Source organism: Zalophus californianus, chromosome 7 (assembly GCF_009762305.2).
Source record: "Zalophus californianus isolate mZalCal1 chromosome 7, mZalCal1.pri.v2, whole genome shotgun sequence".
Taxonomy (NCBI): domain Eukaryota; kingdom Metazoa; phylum Chordata; class Mammalia; order Carnivora; family Otariidae; genus Zalophus; species Zalophus californianus.
Genome location: NC_045601.1, coordinates 52,271,515 through 52,296,320, shown reverse-complemented (window position 1 = coordinate 52,296,320; position 24,806 = coordinate 52,271,515). Strand labels below are relative to the sequence as shown.

At 45.3% G+C, this 24,806-nt stretch overlaps 1 protein-coding gene across 2 annotated transcripts in view; it reads left to right on the top strand.

The window, feature by feature from the left end:
• ARMC2 (armadillo repeat containing 2) overlaps window positions 1-24,582 on the top strand; it is a 107,529-nt gene extending 82,947 nt beyond the window's left edge. The window contains exons 13-20 of one of the 2 annotated variants that reach the window (XR_003521484.1): window positions 5,374-5,689; window positions 12,168-12,290; window positions 12,598-12,711; window positions 14,862-14,994; window positions 15,332-15,492; window positions 21,706-21,948; window positions 22,837-23,021; window positions 24,527-24,582. Coding sequence is in view for 1 of the 2 variants with exons in the window: in XM_027602554.1 (XP_027458355.1) it covers window positions 5,374-5,689; window positions 12,168-12,290; window positions 12,598-12,711; window positions 14,862-14,994; window positions 15,332-15,492; window positions 21,706-21,863 (1,005 nt within the window). In the remaining variant the exon portion in view is untranslated. Of the gene's footprint in view, window positions 1-5,373; window positions 5,690-12,167; window positions 12,291-12,597; window positions 12,712-14,861; window positions 14,995-15,331; window positions 15,493-21,705; window positions 22,196-22,836; window positions 23,022-24,526 lie in introns of those variants that run through there. The other variant, XM_027602554.1, reaches the window with a different exon arrangement.
• Window positions 24,583-24,806: the final 224 nt, after the last annotated feature.

The following is a 24,806-nucleotide window of genomic DNA, read 5'->3' as shown; positions in this document are numbered from 1 at the left end:
CAAGAATCAAAGATACCTGTGCGGCCAAGTCCGGGGTATCAGACAGGTGAGGGTTATGGGGAAGGAGGAGATGGGCTGAAGGAGTTTGGGAATCGGTCTGTAAGCACAGATGGCCCCAGTCCTGCCCCTTCTCACCAGGGTCGGACTTTGGGCACCGTGAGCCCCGTGAAGCCTGAGTCTGCGCGTCTCTGAGAAGGAAAGCCTCTTTCGCTGACTTGAGGCCAATCTCTCTCACGTGGAAAGTAATATCAATACACCGCTGCCGCTGGGGTTTGCCAGCTGATCAGTTGAGTCCTGCTCCTTGCTTTGTTCCAGTTAAAGCAATTTCATTTATAGCAGCGCGGCACCCATTGAGACTGAGGACCATTCTTGCTCGGGAGGGCACGACATATTTGAAACTAAAGAGAATGTCCCACAGGCCATGACGGGAAGGTGCATTGGAGGTCAGGCCTCTTGCAACAGGCGTCCCTGCTTGTCCGAGCCCTCGCCGGCTGTAGCTATTGTGCACCCAGGTCCGCTTTTATGCAAAACGAGAAAGTCCATACGAACTGGTTGTACTGGACTGCTTTCTTTAAACAAAAATTCTCTCTCCTGATTCATCTTCATTTTGATGTTTCAAAATTCATAGCTGTGGTATGAATCTGCAACCTTGTGTTAAATTTAATAAAAATGCTCCAAAAGTTCAGGGTTGATTTATAGGTAGTTCTCAGATACTGTCTGAGAATAAAGGAGAGAATCTGTACCTTGAAGGAGACTTGTATCCTGACGAAATGATTTTCTGCTATGGATTCAAGCTGTGGTCTCTACAAATTGATAATTTGGACCTCTAATTTTTCAAATCTTTATAGAATATTTAAGTAAGTGGCACTCTGTGGACTTGAGAAGGACTGGGTTGTGGGACAATACATAGCCTCTCTATGATACTGTCCAAGGCAGTCCTCGGCACAGTGCCGACCACGCATGGCCAGCCAAGGGGCCTTGTGAGGCCCTCCTGCCCCGCCGGGGCTTTCAGGATTCCAGATGGGTCAGGACAAGCACCACCTCCGCCAACCTCCTGGGAGACTGCTTCTAGTTTGGCCTATTCCATGTTCCCTAGATTTGCAGAGAATATATTTGAAGGGGGATGAAAAGCTGCCTCAGCCAACCCTGAGAAGGAGGACAGACACGGTGAGCATAGCAGTCGCTGGGAGCTCAGTGCTGCAAGCCGCTCAGTCTGCCACCCCCATTTGTTGGTCTCGCATGCCATCCTTCAGTTGGCACCCCGGCTCCCAGGAGCCACCCCCTCCTTTTTCCATCCGAAGGCAGGGAAAGAGGTATTGTGGCCACGTTAACTCTTCCTGCGCTGAAGTCCAGGGCCTCTCCTTCCCACGTGGGGCTCGATAATCGATGCCATGTTAGGGTCCACACAGGAGAACTGAAGAATTTTAGAAGTCCAAGGGACCAAGGGAATTTCTCAAAGAAGAAAAGCAGCACTTAGTCTCCCCCAGATTAGACCACGTGCGGCAGTGGGTGGAGTTCACTTGAATTTGGAAGGACAGTGATCTCTAAGGCAAGCTGCCTTTTTCTCCAGCCTGGGATGATCTGGTCTGAATCCTCCTGGCAGGTCAGCAACGACAGGACCAGCAACACCTGCTGCATTCTACGAAGGAGTAAAACAAACACAGGGAGGCAGAGGTGAAGTAGCAAGGCCTGGGAAGAGAGAGAAGGGAGAAGAAATGGTCCAGCATCCTTCCCAAGACAGCTGTGACATTTGACAGGGTAAATGGAGTACATGATTTAGCAAAAAGAATACAACTGCTTTTTACGTTTTTTTAAGAAGTCATTCAAAATCACAGAGAAGGTCTTCCCTGTTTTGCTCACCGTGCTTCTGAGGAGATGGGAGAGGGGCACAATCTGGGGCACAGCGTGAAGTCCAGAAACATCAACAGGGCTCCTGTCGAGTGCGAGTGCGTGAGGGAGGGGACTACCTGGATGGTAGAGCTTGGGAACAGCTTTGTTCAGATGAAAGGACCACACGTTATCACTTTTAATGAATTAATTTGTATGTCTAAATGCTTGGAACAGTGCCTGGCACGTCATAAACGCTGTGTTCATTGCTGCTGCCACAACTATTATTACGGCTGACTATTATAATTTTTCAGAGGTAGAACTCATGTTGGCGGGTCTTTAATCAGAAATCATACATCAAAGTTGATGCAAAAAGCTCCTGTTCCTCAGCTTAGGAAATATAAAATGCAATAACCTTCGAGGAACCTTATTCTCAGAAATACCCTCTGTCGTGTTTGGAAAACGGCCTGCTTTTCTGTTGGGTGTGGCCAGGGTGGAGGCGTGCTTTCCTTCCAGAACCCAGGGAGGAGCCTCTGCCATTAGGAATTATGGGAAGTAACCACTGGTTTTATGTCAAGTGACGGGTACTACAATGAAATTGTGTGCGTGTGTTAGATGTAAGACCCACAGACTTCAGCTTTTTTAGGGAACCATCTGGTGATCAGAGACAGACAAAGTGACCCCGGTTCCCAGGAAGGGGATTGTCCCATGTCCTCTTTCTCAAGACCCACTGCTTTCGACCGCTCAACCCACCCCATCCTCTCCTCTAGAGAGCCAGATTTCCCACATTTTTCAAGGTTGAATTCAAGTCCATTGGAGGTAATTTTGCACACACACACACACACACGGTTCCCTGGGTGTCCTCTCATCTAAACTCCTCCAAGACCATCAGGTCTGTCCTACACAGTTTAATGCTACTAACATGTTATTGATAGTACATGAAAATGGTTCAGAACAGTGCCTGAATCATTCCTCACGATTTGTGCTTTCCCTGTTTTGTCTTGTTTGCCCTCATAACACAATATTTTCTCCATTCTACAAATGAGTTAATGGAGGCACAGAGTGGCTAGGTAAACTCACATGTATGAACTAGACTCACTGGCTCTCCAGCTGGGGATCCTAATCCCTCTCCGTGTCTCGCTCCCTGCTTGGCCCTTTTCGTCTCTGCTCTTACCCCACGTATGTTAGCCTTGTCCTCGCAAATAGATTAGAAGCTCTTCAGAGCCCCTTCTCTCATATTGTTCCTGTGAGTGTATTCTCCCAGGCCCCGAGCGTTCAGACTTATCCACAGACTGGCATTCGGGCTCCCTGTGGCCCAGGAGCCGGTTCTCCCAACTGGATGACTCGCTGCCATGGGTTGCGCACTGAGCAGAGGTTTTTCCCAGGGTGAACTCTCTCCTGGACCAGCTCCAGTTCTTGCTGGCGTGTTAGCCTCCGACTTTCTTAATGTTGACAATTGGTTCCCAGCTGCACAAGCAGTGGCCTCGCTTCTTCTCGGCCTGCCAGGGAAAACTCTTCTTTCAGAAACAAGCAGGAACAAGTCGGTGTTGGCCGAGTCGCCCCAGGCAAATCCGGAAGTCTTGTCCTTGGTCTGTGACCCTCCGCTCTCTGGCACACACAGTCCCTGTGCTACCCACCCCCCACCCCTCAGGTCCCACCTAGACCTGGCTCCCCGATTAAAACAGGTCCAGGCCTCTCCCCTTTGTCCCCATTGGCTAAGGCTGCTAATTACTACAGATCTGATAAACAAAGCCGGGTTTATTGGGAATCCCTCCTGCTGACATATTTGCTTTTTATTTTGTTTTTTATTTTACTTCTTTTGGAAAGATTTCATTTATTTGAGAGAGAGTACCTGCAAGCTGGGGAGGAGGAGGGAGAGGGACAAGCTGACTCCATGCTGAGAGCAGAGCCCAACTTGGGGGCTCCAAATCACGACCCTGAGATCATACCTGAGATCAGACCTGGGCCAAAATCAAGAGAGGCTTAAGGGGCTGAGCCACCTAGGTGCCCCACATATTTGCATTTTAAAAACAGATAATTCCTTAACTGCTCCGCGAAAGGCGAAGCAAAGGAGATCCTACAGGACAGGCCCTGTGGGAGGCAGGGACTCCAGGTCAGGGGCATCCTGGGTTCAAATCCTGACTCACTCCTTGCTAGCTGTGTGACCAGGCAGCTTCTACAAACCCCAGTTTCTTGTCTGTCGAATTGCACAGCACCTGGCACAATGAGAGTTAGCACCCAGATCATTTACAGTCCCTCCGTGAGTGTCTCTTTAAAGTCTCTTCCTGGGGCGCCTGCGTGGCTCAGTCGGTTAAGAGTCTGCCTTCAGCTCAGGTCATGATCCCCGGGGTCCTGGGATGGAGCCCCACGTCAGGCTCCCTGCTCAGTGGGAAGCCTGCTTCTCCCTCACCCTCTTCCTCCCTGCCCCCCCCCCCCCCGCTCGTGCTCTCTCCCTCTCAAGTAAATAAATAAAATCTTAAATAAATAAATAAAGTCTCTTCTTCCTAGAGGAATTTCCTCACCATCCGTGGGTAGGGGGAAGGCCAACTGTACTTGTTTGTCTGTCTGTTGTAGAATTAAGAACGTAATTGTTTTTGTATCCTGTTTAGTTGTAAATTGTTCTCAGCTTGGGATTTTTAGAAACATTTATTTATTGTGAAATATAGCTGATATGCAGAAAAGTGCATGAAACACACATGTACAATTTAGCAAATCGTGATAAAGGTGTCACCCACATAACCCCTACCCTGGTCGAGAAAGAAAAGTACTGCTTTAAAGTGGTATATTTATATGACACGGTGATTCTCAAATGGGGGTGATTTTGCCCCCAGGGAACATTTAAACCTTTTTGGTTGGGGGGCGCCTGGCTGGCTCAGTTGGTAGAGCATGCAATTCTTGATCTCGGGGTCGTGAGTTCAAACAATGATTCAACATTGTTTCTTCTTAAAACAATGGTTAAACCTTCTTGGTCGTGACATCTGGGGATGCCACTGGCATCTCGAGTAGGGGCCAGGAATACTGGTGCTGAACACAGCCCCCCACAGCAAAGCTTATTCTGCGCCAGAAGTCTGTGGAGCCTGGGTTGGGGAAGAGCAGCTCTCTGATGAACCATCGTGAGGAACACCTGATTTTTGGAAACACAGTGCTTCAGTAGGAGGCGAACTCTCAGGGAAAGATTTGGGTGCTCAAGAAACCTGTTAGTGTCAATACTTAGATTTACATAACACCTTATCAGTAATCCTATCCCACTCAACTAAGAGTTCTCTGGGAGGATAAAAAAAAAAAAAAAAAAAAAGGCTAGCCGGAATTTCAGATGAAGGATCTGAAGTTAACAGCCCTTGCTAATAGCATCCCCCAGTTTGTATTCTTTCAATGCTTTTAATCTCCTCTGTCAATTTGCACCGAATCGAATACTAGACAAGTTAGTAGAAGCCAGATGTGTTCCATTCTACTATTAAGTAGCTCGTTAATAAATTAAATACTGCTGTCTCTCCCAGGACTGGTCCCGGCCCTGGTGCGCTTGTAACCGTATTCCCTTTACTGCAGGATTTAGTCGTCCGTATTGTCTTTATCCTCGGCAACCTGACAGCGAAAAATAACCAGGCTCGCGAACAGTTTTCCAAAGAGAAAGGGAGCATCCCGACCCTGCTGTCATTGTTCCATACGTTCTACAAACTGGACCTGTGTGCGGAAAAGCGGGCGGCGGGAGCGGAGCAGCCCCAGGCGCCGAGGCCGCGGGCCCAGGCGGAGGACGTGCTCATCAAGCTGACCCGCGTGCTCGCCAACTTAGCCATCCACCCTGGCATCGGCCCGGCGCTGGCCGCTAACCCGCACGCCGTGGGCCTGCTGCTTGCCACGCTGGGTAAGGCCCACACCGCCGGCCGCTGCTGCCTGTGGGGGACGCAGCCCCGGGCCCGGCGGGCGCGCGAGGGTTTCGGGAGCGCCTTCGGCTCACTTCAATGAGCCTTCCCAGCTGCAGGTGGGAGAAGTCCTCTTCTGCTCAGAACTGCCTCAAAAGTAATTCATATATATATATATGTATATATATGTGTGTGTGTGTGTTTTAAATTTTAAAATCCAGGTTTAAAATATATATAAAAATATATTTTCATATATATACATATATATGAAAAGAAAAAGAAAAAATAGTTACTAAAACCCACTGAAATGTACACCTTGAAAAGGGTGAATTTTATGGTATGTGAATTTTATCACAATCAAAAAAAAGTGTACGAATCAAATTGCCAAAAATTGGCCAAACTAAGCACAAAGAGTTTAAAATCCTTAATTTTTCCTGGGTTAGTCCACCTGATGAGAGTGTATCTTTTACTCAGGTTTGTACAGCGTCTGCAGTTATGGCCCTCAGTCATTCAGGTCCCTTTCCCCCCATTAGTCGCCACTGCCCTCTTCCATAACAAACCATCACAAACTGGGTGGCTTAAAGCACAGAAATTTGTTTCCCGTGGTTCTGGAGGCGGGAAGCCTAAGGTCGAGGGGCCGGCCAGTGGGGTCTGGGACAAGAGCTCTCCCCTTGACTTATAGACAGCTGCCTTCTCACCAGGTCATCACATGGCAGTTCCTCAGAGTGTTCCCTCAGGGAGCGAGGGGATGATCTCTCTTTCTCTTCTTCTAAGACCACCAATCTTATCGGATAAGGACTCCACCCTTCCAACCTCTTCTAACTTTACCTGCTAAAACCGCTGTCCCCAGTTATAATCGCATTGGACGTCAGGGCTTCCACAAATGAATTTGGGGGAGGGGACACAATTCAGTCAATAATATTCTGCTCCTGCCCCCCTCCCCAAATTCATGTCCTTCTCACATCAAAACACGTTTATTCCATCTCAATAGCTCTAGAAGTCTTAACTCATCCTAGCATCAGCTCTAAAGTCTAAGGGGTAACATCTCATTTAAATATTATCTAAATCAGATGTTGTGAGACTCCACATGCGATATATCCTGAGGAAGAATTCCTCTCCTGTGAACCTGTGCAACCGGACATGTTACATGCTTCCAAAATACAGGGGTGGGGCGTGCCTGGGATAGACATTCCCATTCCAAAGGGAGAAACGGGAAAAGGAAAAGGTGGCAGTTCCCAGGCAAGTCTCCAAGCTAGCAAGGTGAATTCCATTGGAGTTTAAGACTTGAAAGCAATCCTCTTTGGTTCAGCGCTCTGCCTTCCAGACCCACGGGGCCAGTGGTCCGGCTTCCACTTCTCTGTCAGTCAGGGTGCCGGGGCTCTGCAGGCTGGGCTCGTCCTCAGGGCTTTGGGGCGAAGGTGTCTTGGCCTGTTGAACCCAAGGCAGTGGCCCTGGTTGTGACCTCTCACTCCCCTTTGGGGTCATTTCCACTCTTCTGGAAGAATAATGCCCACTCACAGCACAATAGCTCTCTCCTCCTGTCCTGTCACACGCACGGATAGCCTTCCTGTCTCAGAGCCTTTCTGTCCAAACTGGCAGTGTTTCTGCCCATGGAATCCCAGAAGCTCTGTGCTGATGGATATTCCAGATGCACGCTTGGTTCCCTCTAGCACATGCTTCCACACTTTTTGCCATAGGGATAGACTGAAAATTTTCCAGATCTTCTGCTTAACAATTCTTTCTTCAATTCATCTCTCTCTCCTTACGTTTTACTATACTGTCAGGAGAAGCCAAGGCACTCCTCAAACACTTTTGCTCAGAAATCTCGGCTAAACATCCAATATCGTTGCCTGCAAGTTCGACCTTTCACAAAACACTAGACTGCAAACATAGTTCAGCCAAGTTCTTTGCCCCCTTACAACAATGATCACCTTTCCTGCAGTTTCCAGTAATATGTTCCTCATTTCCATCGGAGACCTCACCAGAATGGCCTTTTATGTCCATATTTCTACCAACGTTCTGTTCATGATAACTGATGTGTTCCCTAAGAAGATGGAAGCTTTCTCTCCAGCTCTGCTCTTTTCTTTCTGAGCCCTCACTCGAACTGCCTTTAACATTTCTAATTTCTAGCATGCACCTCGGACTCCTCCAGCCTCCCTCATCCCCGGTTCCAGAGCTGATGCCACACTTTTAGGTACTTGTTACAGCAGCACCCCACTTCGTGGTACCAACACCCATCCCAGTCTGCTAGGCTGCTACAACAAAACAGCATAGACTGGGTGACTTCAGCAACAGATGCATGTCCTCACACTCTGGAGCCCGGAAGTCTGAGATCAGGCTGACATCATGGCTGGGTTCTGGTGAGGTCTGTCATCCTGGCCTGGGGATGGCTGCCTTCTCACTGTGGCCTCACACAGCCTCTGTTGGCGTGCGCCCTCGGACAGCATGCGCTCTCGCTCTCTTCCTCTTCTTTTTTTTAAATTAAATTAAATTAAATTAAATTAAATTAAATTAAATTAAATTAAATTGCTTGTCAGGGAGAGAGAGAGGGCACACACACAAGTTGGGGGAGCGGCAGGCAGAGGGAGAGGGAGAAGCAGGCTCCCCACTGAGCAGGGAGCCCGATGCGGGGCTTGATCCCAAGACCCCGGGATCATGACCTGAGCCAAAGGCAGATGCTTAACGACTGAACCATCAAGGTGTCGCCCTTCCTCTTCTTATAAAAGCCACCAGCCCTACTAGATAAGGATTCCACCCTTATGACCTCATTTAATCTTAATTACCCCTTAAAAGCTGTATTTCCAAATACAGTTGCATTAGGGCTTCAACATATGAATTTTGGGGAGGGGGCATAATTCAGTCTATAGCACCCCCTTCTACTTTTTAGGCATTGTCATTTCCCACAGGTACCCCTGGCCACCAGTGAGCAGGGAAATTAACTGCTGCACAGAGTGATCAACTTAGCCACTACTTACCAAGCTCTGGAAGATTCTCTTGCTGTAAGAAACATTACTACCTGATGAAAATGATGTTTGGGGGTAGCCTTTGAACTATGCCCCCTGCTCTTCATTAAGATCCATTATTGAGGGCGCCTGGGTGGCTCAGTTGGCTAAGCGACTGCCTTCGGCTCAGGTCATGATCCTGGAGTCCCGGGATCGAGTCCCGCATCGGGCTCCCTGCTCAGCGGGGAGTCTGCTTCTCCCTCTGACCTTCCTCCTTCTCGTGAGCGCGCGCTCTCTCTCTCTCTCTCAAATAAATAAATAACAAATCTTTTAAAAAAATCCATTATTGAGTCCTTAGTGCACAATGAGTCCTATGCTAAAGGGGGTTTATCTTAGTCTGCTCAGGCTCCCATATAACAAACTACCAGAGACAGGGGGCCTTAAACAACAGACATCTATTTTCTCACAGTTCTGGAGGCTGGAAGCCCAAGGTCAAGGTGCCAGCAGGGTTGGCGTGTGGCGAGGATGCGCTTTCTGGCTAACAGATGCTACTTTCCTCCTCTTGTAAGGGTAGCAGCCCTATTGGATGAGGGCCCTGTCCTGATGACGCACTTAACCCTTCATTGCCTCCATGCAGGCCCTCGCCCCAGCTCCAGTCACACTGGGGTGACTTCACGTTGGGGCTTCTCCATATGAATTTGGAGAGGAACGCCAACATTCAGTGCATAACAAGGTTTAAAAACATGTAGTATCTGCTTTCTAGGAGCTCCAAGTCTATGGTGGAGGCATGGCAGGCGTGTGGACAGGAAACATGATAAGCACCAGCAGCAAGGCGTACACAGGACATGAGGCCCGAGGGGCTGGAAACTCAGGACTTGTCTCTAGAGGCCAGTCTCATTGCAGAGGGTATTTAAAAAAAAGCGGGGGGTGCCTGGGTGGCTCAGTCGTTAAGCATCTGCCTTCGGCTCAGGTCATGATCCCAGGTCCTGGGATCGAGCCCCGCATTGGGCTCCCTGCTCAGCAGGAGGCCCGCTTCTCCCTCTCCCACTCCCCCTGCTTGTGTTCCTGCTCTCACTGAGTCTCTCTCTGTCGAATAAATAAAAAATCTTTAAAAAAATAATAAAAAGAAAAAGAAAATGTAAAGAAATGTTTCTAATAAGGACTAGCCCTTTCAGCAAGCTGCCAGATTTAGACATTTGCTGCCTTAGTGGCAAGCTCCAAATTCTAGACTGACTTACATCGGTGAGTCAGCTACACAGGGCTGTGTGATTCTCTCAAGCCCTCTGGCAGCAAATGATTGCCCAAGGCAGCTCTAGTGGGCACTCAGGATGCAATGGAAAGAGCAGATGGTTGAGTCAGAAACACCCAGATTCAGATGTGGGTTCTGTGAAGTCAGGCCTCTATTTAACACCGCTCAGCCTCAGTGGTCTCATATGTAGAATGGGATATTAGGAGGTTAATGTGGACTGAATTGTATCTGCCACTCCCCAGCTTCATATGTTGAAGCCCTAACCCTCAGTGTAATAGTATTTGGAGATGGAGCCTTTGGGAGATCCTTAGGTGTAGGCAAGGTCATGAAGCTAGGGTGCTCGTGGTGGGATTGGCATCCTTATAAGAAGAGACGCCAGGGAGCTTGCTCTTGCTCTCTCTCCGCCATGTGAGGACACAGCGAGAAGGTGGCCATCTGTAAGCCGGGAAGGGTTCTCACCAGAACCCAACCACGCTGGCATCCTGACCCCAACTTCCAACCTCTAGAACTCTGAGAAAAGAAATTTCTGTTATTTAAGCCCCAAATCTGTGGTATTTTGTTATGGTGGCCTGAACCGAGACAGATGCACCTTTAGAATATGAATTATTGTAGGTTCAAATGCTTATAAGTGCATTTGAAGCATTATTAATCGTTTACTTTTGTGGGGCTGAGTGCGCGTACAGCACTTGATGCTGTTGTGACGGATGCCTAGTAGCTGTGGGTGATGCCAGACACCATACAGAAGGTGGTGCTACAGAAGAGCTACCCTTTCCTTTCCTGGACGAGCTAATGAATTTTCCTCCCAAGGCAAGAGAAAAAAACCAGATTCCCGAACACTGCCCAGGGTCTAGTGTCATCAGTCTGGGGGTGGAGGGAACTAGGGCTCTTAACTGGCTTTTCTACATCTGCCGGGAGGTGAGTCTGAAGGCTGAGTGAAAGGTAGGAAGAGACTCGCTAAGGGTCTCATGTGCGGAGTAAGAGCTCAATCCCTCACTCATTGGTGCATTCAGCAACTACTTATTGAGCACCCCTATGTGCCAGACTGTTTTAGCTGCTGGGAATGCAACAATAAATAAAACAGACAAATCCCTAGTCTCATAGAGCTTACTGTTAGGACCAGAAGACAAATGTTAAACACATAACAGGTCAGATAATTACGTGTGCTATGGAGCAGATAAAAGTAGGATAGGGGAAAGAGAGTAATGGATGCTATTTTATGTAGGGAGGTTAAGGAAACTATGTTCAATAAGGTGACATCCAAACAACAACCTGAAGGATGTGAGGAGTGAACCAAGTGGATAAGTGGAAACAGTATATTCTAGACAGAGGGAATAGCAGTGCAAAGGTCCAGGAAGGATCATGCTGATATGTTAAAAAAAAAAAAAAAAAAGGACAAGAAGATCAGTGTTGTTGGCACTGGGGACCTGAGGGCTGGAACAGCAAATGAGACCTGAGATGTCAGAACTGGGGCTGCCCAGGGGCACCTGGGTGGTTCAGTTGGTTAAGCTTCCACCTCTTAATTTCAGCTCAGGTCATGATCTCGGGGGTCATGAGATCGAGCCCTGCATCAGGATCCATGCTGGACGTGGAACCTGCTCAAGATCCTCTCTCTTCCTCTCCCTCTGTGCCCCACCCCCCCAAAAAAGAACTGGGGCTGCCCAGGTAGGGCCTGAGGCCCAAGTAGGACAAGTGATGTTAGCTGACTTAGTATTAAAGGATTGCTGTGTTAAGGATAGACTCAGGGAGGAAGGTGAAAGAAGAGAAGCCAGTTATGAGGTGAGGGATGGGCCAAGTGGTAGTAGAAGAGGTGCGAAGTGATCAGATTCTGTGTGTTTGGAGGGCAGCATGGATAGGAGTCATGGACAGATGATGCCCTAAGGGTCATTCTGCTGAGAGGTGGAGGAGTGAGGAACAGACTCACAAGAGAGAGCCCCCAGGAGAGCTCAGGAGCGCTGCAAACTGGTGGGGATGAGACACAGCTCGGCTTGCCGGTGCGTTGGCACCTTCACTTGACTATAATCACAGAACCTAAATCAGCCCAATTTTTCCAAACCCCCTGATGGAGCGATGGAGCTTAGAGTGTTCTAGAACCTGGTCAGGAGTGGTCCCCTGGGTTTGGTGCATTTCCCTGCAGGGAGAGTCCTGGGAAGTAAAGCAGGAATCAATGTCCCTGCACGGACCTCGTCGGGGACAACGGCCTGACCCTGGCGCTGCTGCTGGGACAGTTAGAAGGTCATGTTTCTGCCCCAGCGACAAGTCTTCCATACATTCTTCCTAACTTTCTTTCAGAACACAAGTCAATTGAGGATTGTGAGGAGCTGGTGATCAATGCTACGGCCACAATCAACAACTTATCTTACTACCAAGTGAAGAATTCCATAATTCAAGACAAAAAGCTATATATTGCTGAATGTAAGGTCCAGAATTGGGTTTGGGTAGATGAATGTTTAGGATTTCGACTTTATTAACGAAACACAGAACTGGTGTCATTCATATTTTCTGATTTCTTGTACAATATCAAAGAGCCCGATTTGATTCTAAGAAATCAGAATATGGGGGAAACATAGGGTCTTAGTTCTTGCTAAAGTCCCTTCTAGTTTGTGTTTTATTGTCACTTTAAAATTTTGAGTTGCTGGTATTTAGTATGATGCTGATGTCTAACAGCCTTTAAATTGAAAGTTAAATTCACTGATTTTATGTCTCTGGTCCCCAAACCCAGTGCTCATAAAGCTTCTTGTGAGTAATAACATGGATGGAATCCTAGAGGCTGTGCGTGTTTTTGGAAACCTCTCCCAGGACCGTGACATCTGCGATTTCATTGTGCAGAAAAATGGTGAGTTAATGACACTTAATGTTCATAAACATGTTCTTCTTGCCAATAAACAGCTAAGCAGTTTTAGAGCTTGGGTCATGACAATGTGATACTTGTTTCTGCTCTGGGACGAGTAGTGCTTTACATTCTGTTCCATCTGTACTTACGGCCTTCAGCTCTGTGTGCCAAGATAGATCTGGACAGTGTTCTCCCTGTTCCTCTCTGATTTATGAGTGGTCTTCAGAGCTCTGAGACGGTGTGTGTGTGTGTGTGTGTGTGTGTGTGTGTGTGTGTGTTTAAGGGAAACAAGTAATCTATAGTCATCATTACTGTCCTTGAGAATGGACTCAAGAGATATTCTCCCTCATGTACTAGAATGTCCATAACAATACAGCTTGTAATAGCAAAAAATGGAAAAAGCCTAAGTGTAAATACATTATGACATTCACTCAACAAAAAGTTCTATATCGGGGCGCCTGGGTGGCTCACTTGGTTAAGCGTCCAACTCTTGATCTCAGCTCAGGTCTTGATCTCAGGGTCGTGAGTTCAAGCCCTGCCTTGAGCTCCACACTGGGCAGTAGAGTCTACTTACAAAAAAAAAAAAAAAAGTTCTGCATCACTTAAAATAAATGAACTAGAGATTCATGGATCAACATGAATCAGCCTCAAACATGTAATACAGGAGCAAAAAAGCTAGTGATAGCAGGGTAGATAAAGAATAATGCCATTAAGTAGGTTTTAGAACACGCATAACAATCATGAGTATTGTTTATGTAATGTACTTATGTAGTAATGGTATAAGGTACAAATGGCATTTGGAAATAAGACAGAAGACACCTTTGGAGGGGAAGGGATGCTGAAAGATATAAAATTGGGTTCATAACATTTTATTTCTTAAACTGGGTGGTGGGTACCCAAATAACCATCCTCTATATGTCTCAAATCTTTCATGTAAGAATAATAACTGAAAATTCCTAATTATCCATGATAGCGAATTTAGATAATACAGATATTGGGGGGGGTTGGAAGCAGCAGCAGTAAACTGTCACTCATCATCTCACTCCCCCAGAGAGTATAAACTGTTAACGTTTTGGTGTACATTTTTAGATCTTGTTTTTTTTAAGATTATTTATTTGAGAGAGACAAAAGCGCACGTGTATGAGTGGGGGGAGGGGCAGAGGGAGAGGGAGAAGCAGACTCCCCACTGAGCAGGGAGCCTGACCTGGGGCTCAATCCCAGGACCCTGGGATCATGACCTAATGCAGGGCTCGATCCCTACCCCCCCCACCCCAGGGAGCATGCCCTGAGCCAAAGGCCAGGACCCCCAGGATCATGACTTGAGCCAAAGGCAGACGCTTCACCGACTGAGCCACCCACGCGCCCCCATTCTTTAGACTCTGAAACACACACATATATGTGTCTGACCGATCCATGGGACCAAAGTCAGAGCAGGATGGCCACCTGTCAGGTGTGGGGGAGAACAGGAGGAGGCAGAGGGCACACTTTATCCAACCTCCCCCAACCTTTCGCCCGGCCCCTGCTGGGGGGTGTTAAGAAAACAAGACAAAGAGTTCCATTTCCTAGAAGTAAAGGAAAGTGGTTCCCAAAGGTGGGGGGCCTGTCTTGACCTGAGCGGCCCTCTACCCTGGAAGCCCTGCCTTGCTACGGACCAGTTTCCAGCCCCCTGAGCAAGTCTTCTCTTACAAACCCTGGAAGACTTTAGAGAAGATCTCAACAGGAGCCTACAATCCTCCCCCGGGGTTGTGTATTTAAAGAAAATTGCTGGTGAAGGTTCAAAAAGGCCCTTAAGAAGAATCAGATGTTAGAGATGAATGCCACCCGTGTGGTTGGACCCAATATTTTTTTTTTTTCCCTTTTCTACCAGAAGGGACTGTATCACTGCCCTGGAGAGGGAGCTGCTGTCTGGGTCAGATACAGCACTACTTGGGGACTGAGGACCTGGGGGATGGGGAGCAGGTTCTAGATGCAATGGATGTTGGCGAATCCGAGGCTGGGCATGGCGAAAGCCTTAGGAAGAATGGATTAAGTCCCCTAGCAGAGTTTCCAGTTTTGTGAGCCACTCCCCCATTTCTCCCTTTGCCATTTGTAAAATAAGGCACATCTGGGAACCCTGAGCTTTACTGGTCTGTATTTATTCTCTACCCTCCCAGTACATAAGTTCATGATTGCACTGCTGGATGCCAAGCATCAGGATATTTGCTTTTCTGCCTGTGGCGTTCTCCTAAATCTCACTGTGGATAAAGACAAGCGTGTCATCCTGAAAGAAGGAGGTGGCATTAAAAAGTAAGTTTCAAGGTGTGGAGTCCTGACTCTCTCATAGTTTCCCAGGGAGCTTGGGTCCCTCTAGTCATTCTACCAGGGTGGAGGTATTTCAACATTTGGAACCGCCAAGCTACGGCTAACGAGGGAATTTAAGTTCCACTGGACTCTTAAAATAATTCAGAAGTCGGTTATTGCTACTTTGTAGCTACTTAAATTTGTAGATGTGAAAATTTTAAAAAATAATCACTGAATTACATATAATACATATTAAATAATGCAGAAGGATAATCATTATGGTAAAAATACAAAAAAGATTCTGACCTAAATGACTTCTCAGTTTGACTTTTTTAAAACTCAGGTTGGTGGATTGTTTAAGACATTTTGGTCCTACCGATTGGCAGCTGGCCTGCTTGGTTTGCAAAACTTTATGGAACTTCAGTGAAAATATCATCAGTGCTTCATCATGTTTTGGAGATGAAGACACCAACACGCTCTTAGTCCTGCTGCCATCATTTTTAGGTAAGACTCCTGACTGCGAGTCTGTGAGTTTTATCAGAGTAAGAGAATTTTTTTTCTGTGACCTGCATGAATAAAGATTGGTATGTGTTTGAGTAGCTGTGTAAATTTGGACATATCTGGAAGAGGCTGAATGTTATTTACAGTGGGGACACAAGGACGTTTAACTCATTGGATACTGTCATGATTTCTGTTGCTTTTTCTTTTTTTTTTGCATTTTTATAGACTGCCTAATTCCAAGATTTATGAATTATTGCTATTGCTTGAATTATTGCTATTATTTAAATGAATTATTGCTATTGTTTAAAAATATATAGATGTTGCAATTGAGAAAATATGGCTAAAAGCTACTCTGAATTAAGTCATGCTTTTCATGTATGCATTTTATTTTACTTTTTTTTAAAGAATTATTTATTTTGAGAGAAAGAGAATGAGAGAGTGAGCGGGGGTGAGGAGGGACAGAGGGAGAGGGAGAGGGAGAGGGAGACTCTTAAGCAGACTCCCCTCTGAGCATAAAGCCCCATGTGGGGCTCGATCTCACAACCCTGAGATCATGACCTGAGCGGCAACCAAGAGTCAGAAGCTTAACCGACTGAGCCACCCAGGTGCCTCCAGATCCATACATTTTAATTAGCAGCTATATTAATTATAATGTAGAGGAGAATCTGTGAAACAGTTTTGATATTACAGTGGGGTTCAGACCATTGAAAGGCAGGAAATCACTGATACAAACCAAGGGTAAGAGGATAGTTTCTTACACTAAAAAAAAAGAAGGTTTTTTAGGAGAATTTTTTTTCGTCCTGGGTTAGGTCTAAAAACAATGATTTGAGTAAGTAAATGAGTGTTTTCAATAATCCTTTGCCCAAAATGGGGGCAATGTCCCTACCATTGCCCAAGCACTGTGTTGGATCAGCAAGGCTAAGTGGAGAGGCTTAGTGTGACTTAGCAGTCATGGATTCAAGCCCTCGTGCTCTCCTGTGGTGTGATTCGACCAGAGAATTTCAGGACTGGTCTTTTCATATCTCCGGTGGGGAAATGGTAATTCCTGCCGCTTTCCACGGAGTAGTGAGGATCACTATATAGAGCGCATCAGGAAAACACCAGAGGACCATAGCCGGACAGTTCTGAGTTTAAAACCTTGCTTTAGTCAGTCCTAAGTTTTTGACGTTGGGCTTAACCTCCCTAAATTTATATTTTCTCATCTCTAAACTAGGGACAATTGGTGGGCACTTTACAGAGTTTTTAGAATGGTACAGGAGGAGATATATGCAGAGAGCCTGATAGAGTCCCGGACACACAGCTTGGCTGTGAAGGTGCTTTGTAAATTCTAAGTGTTGTAGCAATGTTATTAAATAGGAACTCAGAACCAGAAGTTATCTGAAAGACTGGGGATTGCTAAATTGATGTGAAATTTGCTTTTTCCCAGTAAAAATAATTTTATGTGTGTAGGAGTGAGAAAAATGAACATGATTTTATTTTTTTTAAGATTTTATTTGAGAGAGTGAAAGCACACGAGAGGGGGGAGGGTCAGAGGGAGAAGCAGACTCCCCGCTGAGCAGGGAGCCCGATGCGGGACTCGATCCTGGGAACTCCAGGATCATGACCTGAGCCAAAGGCAGTCGCCCAACCAACTGAGCCACCCAGGCGCCCATGAACATGATTTTAAATCATTGAGGTTCACAGTGTGCTCTGTGAATGCGGAGCTTTCTTAGGTTGCCAGGAACAGAAGTCTGTGCTCAACCTGCCTTAATTCAGTTCTCAGGTGTGGCAGAACATTGGAATCAGGTGTGGAATTTAAAGAGTACACACTTGTCCTGACCCCATCCCCAGAAATTCTTGATTTAGGAACTCTGGGGTGAGGCCCATTGTCTGCAGTTTTTTCCAAAGTCCCACAGGTGATTTTGCTCTGCAGCCAGGCTTGAGAACCCCTCCCCTGGTTAATGAAGGACTTTAAGGGAAGGATGCGCCTTGCCCAAAGCCTGCTGGAGAGGCCCTGGAAGGTCGTTCTGGATGAAACCAGAGTGTCTGACTGACCCCTACAGTAGCAGGCCATCAGCTGCTCCGCCCTGCTGGAGACACAACTCTGCTCTGTCTCTGCTGGCATGCACAAAGTCCCTGTAGGCTCCCGCTCGGGCCTGGCTTCAAGTAGCTCAAGGCTGCTGCTTGCTGCCCACAGCATGAGTCTCCCCCACTGTTGGCTCACGTTCTATTTGTCTCTCATTTGGGGAAGAGGTGTGATTGGTTCCGTGCATCACTCCCTGGGGCTATAGGGCCTTCGGGGCTTAGGCAGCAGCTGCCTCCACCACAGGCTATCCCTGGCTTCCTTTTGCACTTAGGTCCAGGGCAGTCAACCATAATAGCAAAATGGTGGGGCCTTGGGACACAAGGGCCCCTCTGAAGTGGGTGTGGGCACGGCCAGCTCCTCGGCAGGTACAGAACCTGGCAGGTGCTTCATTCTTGTAGGCCCAGTACCTGCTCCCTCTCCATCAACCTTCCCTTAGAACCAGGTTGGGCCTCTCCTTGTGCTTCCCCAACCTCTGAGCCTTTGCGCGTGCCATACCCCTTACCTGCCTAGCTAGGTGCTGCCTGTCCCGGCAGACCCTTTTCGCATCCCTTTTCAAGCCCATAGTCTAGTCGTAGGAAATCTGTACTTAAATAGCAATCATGAATGGTGTAACTTCTCCTGTATTATTGTTTTGTAACTTTTATCTTGTTTCCCCACTCCAGTTGAGCCACGTTAGGGAAAGAATATTGCCTCATAAGAAGGTCCTTGATGGATGCCTGTGGACTGGCTAACTTTCTAAATCCACCCCGCCCCCAACCCCTGGCAGGGGACTGTGGCATGGGTAACAAAAATAAAGCCAGTTGATCAGGGAGCCAAGTAACCGGCACTGTGTGTGTGTCAGGGATTTCTCAGGTGATCACAAGGCCCTCCTTACAAACCCTAAGGACTGGGCTGTTTCCCGGTTTATCCCCCCAGACCCTTCTTTCTGACAGGCTTGTAACTGTGTCTCACCGGTCGGGCAGCAGCCCTGTGGATAGGAGGGGTGAGAGTGGGCTTGAATTTCAGTTCTCTCCCATAGATGGCTAAAAAGCCGGCCATTTTGAAAACGGGCTGAGCCGTTGAGTCCTACAGCCCCATGTTGAAGTGTGAGCACTGTTTTTAGAAATAATGACAAGGCCATCAATATAGAAATATAAGTTATCAACTTTTTCTTGATGGGTGACTGAGGTGGGGGAAAAAAAGGAGAAACTAATGGTCCTCAACATGGTTGGGACATTGGGATGTTGATGTTCTTTTTGGAAAATAGCTTAAGAAGTATGTTGTCTAGGGGCGCCTGGGTGGCTCAGTTGGTTAAGCGACTGCCTTCGGCTCAGGTCATGATCCTGGAGTCCCGGGATCGAGTCCCACATCGGGCTCCCTGCTCAGCAGGGAGTCTGCTTCTCCCTCTGACCCTCCCCCCTCTCATGTGCTCTCTCTCTCTCTCTCTCTCTCATTCTCGCTCTCTCAAATGAATAAACAAAATCTTTAAAAAAATAAAAAATAAAAAAAAAAAAAAAGAAGTATGTTGTCTAAAACTTTCTGATGGATTGCAGTCACTTCTTAGAAACTCATTAGCAGTGTGTTTATCTTGAAGTTCTTAAGTGGTGTACCCTGGCGCACTGGTCTACCCTGAGCTGCTCTTGTGGGGGCTGGCAACTGGTGATCAGAGTGTGCAGTTTATTATTATGAATGTAAAGTACATCGGTTGTCTTTTGTTCATTGTAAGGTATATGCAACTTAGCCCCTTGATTATGAGACAAGGGGGTAGAGTGGAGCCCGATGTTCAAGTTAAAAGATCACATTAGAGGGGCGCCTGGCTGGCTTAGTCGGTGGAGCATCCAACTCTTGATCTCAGGGTTGTGAGTTCGAGCCCCACACTGGGTGTAGAGATTACTTAAATGAAAAAAAAAAAGGCACATTAATAAGCCCATTCCAAACAGCACGGACAGTGAAGACTGTGCCTTATAATAGGGCAATAATTAAACCCTCAATAGCTACCTGGTGCTGACCGCAAGCTGCAAGATAGTGTAGTGAGTAGGGGAAGCTTTTATTGATGCCACAGGATACTTAAGCTATAATAGAGATTGTGATATAATGATGACTGAGAAATCTGTTTTGAGTTCTTTACCCCTTTCTATACCTTTCTAATACCTTGCTTTAAATTTTAGTATTAGAAGTATGCTGTGCATGAAGAAAGCTTAAGAATGATGGGTTATCTAAATCAGTGCTCTTCACGCTGTGTCCAGCATCTTTAAAAAAATGAGGTAGCAAAGAAAGAAAATACCAGAATATATCACATGTAGTAAAGTGAAGTATTCTATTGTGAAACAGTTGTTATTTGTACATAAGTTTGTAAGTAACAATGTACAGTCATGGCATGTATTTTTTAGGTCACAGTCAAGAGGTTGAAAATCACAGATCTCAATTCACCTCTGCCATTCTTGGCAGTCAAGTTCCAAAACGTAATACTTTCTTAGGTATTTGCCTATTTACGTTCAAACTGCAGACTGCTTTTCCCTTACCTGTAGCTATTTGGCCACTTGTGTTATCTTGTCTAACCCGATTTACAAATTAATAGGGTCCGAGTGTGGATTAACTAATTCGAGGCCAAACCTCAAGAAAAGTAATACAGTCTTGACCTTAGATTGAAAAAAGCCCCAAAACAGCCAAATTGAGATTTGCTAAACCTACTAAATCTAACCAAAGCCCCGGGCAGAGGAAGGAACTGCCAAGCCTCTTGAATAGGAGAATTCATTGTCTCATAGAAGTCTGTGCTCAGAAAACCGGGAAAAGAGTGAGCCAGAAGATGATCGAGAAATCCGAAAGTGCTGTGTGTCTCAGGCTCCTCTTGTCTGCAGGTAGCCCAGTGGGAAGGGCTTTGAAGGCACCAAATGCCACCTGCATCCTCCTGTCGAGGCCTGGTTAGCGTATGGCTGGGGAGATCCAGCTTTGCTTGCTGGGCCTCCGTGGAGCACCTTGCTGGAGTGTTTGTGTCTGTGCAGACCTTCTCTCAGCACTACATAGCTGTCCTCTCACTTGGGGGAGGGGAGGGGACAAACGGGGGATTCCAGGCCCCCTTATCTTGTTCTGAGTGCTGTCACTAACACCAGCAGTGCCAAAGTACACAGGGGCAAGGAAAATATTCAGCGTAGAAAATTTGATGTAGACAGTAATAAAGCATTTTATAATGGGATTTTAATTGGCCCCATGGGGGTGGGGAGTTTGCTCGTTATGTAAGGAGCCATATTTGTGGTCACTTTTGGGCTTCGTGGTTCCCACTTGGAAAGTCGGCCTCGGCCACAGACCTTGGAAGTGGTAGAGCCGATCTTCTGAGTGGCAGGAGGGTGCCTTTTCCTGAAGTCCTTCACATGGGGCGTGAAGCCCAATATAAACAAGTAAAAATGCTGTGGCAGTTTGGCACAGAGACCTTTGTGGCCATTTATCTTCCTATTTGGGTTGGACATACGGTGTTTGCAGAACTCAGGGTGCCCTTGGACTAAGAAGCAAGCTAAGGTTGTAATTTTGCCCCCCTTTTTTTTAACTAGTGTTTTTTGCATTATACATAGAGTCACTGGTATTCTAATACTCCTTGGGATTCTCAAAGTCTCATACTATTCACTGTTAGTGGCAAGAGCACGGGGGATTGCCTTTTCCAAGCAGCATGTTGGGGCTACTTTGAAGCCAGCAAAATTGATTTTCAAGTCAAGTTTACAGTGCCAAATTCAACTGTGCTACTTTCCCAAAAGATCTCCTGACTTCTTTTATATCTGTCAATCGCTAAAGTAATTAACTTTTCTAATGTGCGGATAAGGAAGTAACTATTAATATTTTGTCTCTTAGAAATTGTGATCTGACTTTTGGATGTGCACTTACACAGAAACACTTAGGGATTAGTTGAAATAAGAGCTCGGTTTCATCTAGGATTTTTTTCTTTTGAGAAGATTATTGTCCTTTTTTATTGAGATTATGAATGTTTAAGTGTAGTCTAAAGCGCCAAAGAGAGTAAAGAACTCCTTCTATAAAGCAACATTTTAACCCCCAAATCGTATCTGTGTCATACCGGAATCAGAGATGACCCAGGATAAGTTTAACTTATGCCAACAAAAATTAAACTTTATCCAATAGGATTACATTTCTGAATAATTGCTGTAATTTTAATTTTTCCGATATAGATGAAGAACTAGCACTGGATGGCAGTTTTGACCAAGACCTAAGAAACTATCACAAACTCCAGTGGGAAACAGAATTCAAACCTGTGGCACAGCAGCTTCTAAACCGAATTCAGAGTCATCACACCTTCCTGGAACCCCTGCCTATTCCTTCTTTCTAACCCAACGCAGCTTAACAACAGAAACAGGAACAGTCTCCTTCATTCTTGAGCAAACAGAAACAGTCTCCTTCATTCTTGAGCAGTGGTAACAAACACGAACATTTGTTTTTCTGTACTGGCAAATATTGAAAGTTTTTCAGGTACTGATTTTAGGGAGTAGTCCAAGGATTTTAAAAGACATAAGCATTTTTTTTCTCATTAGGTATTATGGAAAAATGAATATAAATGTACTTTCTGCTACGAGAAATGTAAGATGAAAATATATCCATGGTTTTTCTAAGTAAATGACTTTTTCTTCTATTCTCTAGTCAATACTTCAGTTCTAATCTTAAAATCCCAATTTAACAATTCTGGAATTTAAGTGTTTGTCAGTTCAGTAGTTAAATGAACTATGTGATGAAGAAATTAGATTTTTGTATATAGGAAGAATGGTGGTCAACACTATGAGGAACACATTCCTACATAAACATCTGTACTAATTCTTACATCCTCCAATAATAATTTTCTGGTTAGGTACTAGTATTTTTCTGGTTCTATTAAGAGCAAGAGTAAGCAGAAACATTTAGAAAAGACTACTTTGGGCAATCTACTCTTTATTAAATAAGTAAAATAGGTGGAAAAGGGAGTATCTTACCTCTTTCTTCTCATTTGAAATAAAATGACCAGACCAGATCGTCCTTCCTAATTGTAATTTTCTGTGACTAGGGAGGTGCTGTAATGTCCTAGAAAGGGTCTAGGCTTAGGTATATGGCAGATCTCAGTTTGAATCTTAGCTATCTCCTGCTTCGGCCTTGGGCAAGCAACTTAATTTCTTTAGCTTCAACTGTAACATGGGAATATTTTATTATAGTTCAGTTTGGGAAAAAAAAAAACATTAAGTGGGCAAATTGCCTAGCACGATGTCTGATGTGGTTAGTAGGTGCTCAATAAATAACATTATGATGGTGATTAGTTTATTTGCCATTCTTTGCAGGGTAAGTTTGGCCATTGAATAAATGATAAAAACCAAAGGAACTGAGATTACCATTATCCTATATTAACCAAGTGAAGAATTTGGAAATAAAAGTAGATGTACTACTCTGCTTGGAGAAAAGCTGTTATTAATGGCTCTTCACCCTGCAAAATGCCAAGACTGATGGGAAGAAGGCAGGCATGCAGGTATTCCAGACTGGATGGCTTTCAAAGACCATTAGAAAATACCTAAATTTCCAGGAAGAAATAGACTTTCGTAGGGCCCTTCTAGTCTGGGGCTTGTCTCTGGTGAGGACTCAGCAAAATCCCCTGGGGACACCCCTTATCGTATAGTGTGATGGACTCATCTCTCAAAACCATTTAAGGATCTAAGTGTTTTTACAATTTTTAATTTTTTTTTTATCCATGGCAGGCTATATATTTCAGTGAAAAAGATTAAACTATTTCCTCCCCTAAAACAGCCCCCTCAGTATTTATAACTAATATAATTCATGGTGGAATACCAGTATACCTGTTCTCCTTCATATAAATTCCTCACCTTCAGACTCATAGGCAAGCTGGACCTTTTGGAGCCATCTATCTGCTCCCCACCCCACCTTCCTTAAGATTTTATTTTTTAAGTGAGCTCTACATTGAACATGAGACTTGAACTCCCAACCCTGGGATCAAGAGTCGCATGTTCTACTGACTGAGCCAGCCAGGCGCCCCTGCCTTTTTAAAAAAGTGATAAAAAACACATAACATAAAATTGACCATACTATTTTTAAGTGTACAGTTCAGTAGTGTTAGGTATATTCACATTGCTCTGCAACAGAACTCTAGAACTTTTTCATCTTGCAAAACTAAAACTCTGTATCTGTTAAAAAAAAAAAAATACCCATTTCCTCTTCCCCACTCCCCACCCCAGCTCCTAGCAACCGCCATTCTACTTTGTTTCTGTGAATTTGATTAGTTCAGATACCTCACATAAGTGGAATCATACAGTATTTGTCTTTTTGTACTGGCTTATTTCACTTAGCATAATGTCCTCCAAGTCTGTCCATGTTGAAGCATGTGACAAGATGTTCTTCCTTTTTAAAGCTGGATAATATTTCCTTGTATGTAGATCCCATATTTTGTTTATCCAGTCCTCTATCAATGGGCATTTGGGTTGCTTCTACCTCATGGCTATTGTGAATCATGCTGTTTTGAACATGGGTGTATAAATAGCTCTTTGAGATCCTGCTTTCAGTTCTTTTGGGTATACATCCAGAAGTGGAATTGCTGGATCATATAGTAGTTCTATTTTTAATTTTGGGGGAATATTTATACTGCTTTCCATTGAGGCTGCACTGTCTTACATTACCACCAACAAAGGTTGGGGCACAAAGGTTCCAATTTCTTCACATCTTTGCCAACACCTGTCATTTTTTTTTATAGTAGCCATCATAAGGGGTGTAAAGTGATATCTCATTGTGGTTTTGATTTGCATTTCTCTAATAATTAGTGATGTTGAATATCTCTTCATACATTTGTTGACCGTTTGTATATCATCCCTGGATTAATGTCTATTCAAGTCCTTGGACCATTTTTTAGTTGGTCTATTTGGGTTTTTTGTTGTTGTTGAGTTGAAGAAGTTCTTTATATATTCAGGGTATTAATCCCTTATCAGGTAGGTATATGATTTGTAAATATTTTCTCCCATTCCATAGGTTGCCTTTTCACTCTGTTGATTGTACCCTTCAATGAACAGAAGTTTTTTTGCTTTTTTTTTTTTTTTTATCTCTACGCCCAACGTGGGACTCAAACTCATGACCCCGAGATCAAATGTTGCATGTTCTGCCAACTGAGCCAGCCAGGCACTCCAATGATGCACAGAAGTTTTTAAGTTTGATGTATTCTGTTTGTCTAGGTTTTTTTTTTTTTTCTTTAACCTTTGCTTTTGGTGTTACATTCAATAAATCATTGACAAATCCAATGTCCTGAGGCTTT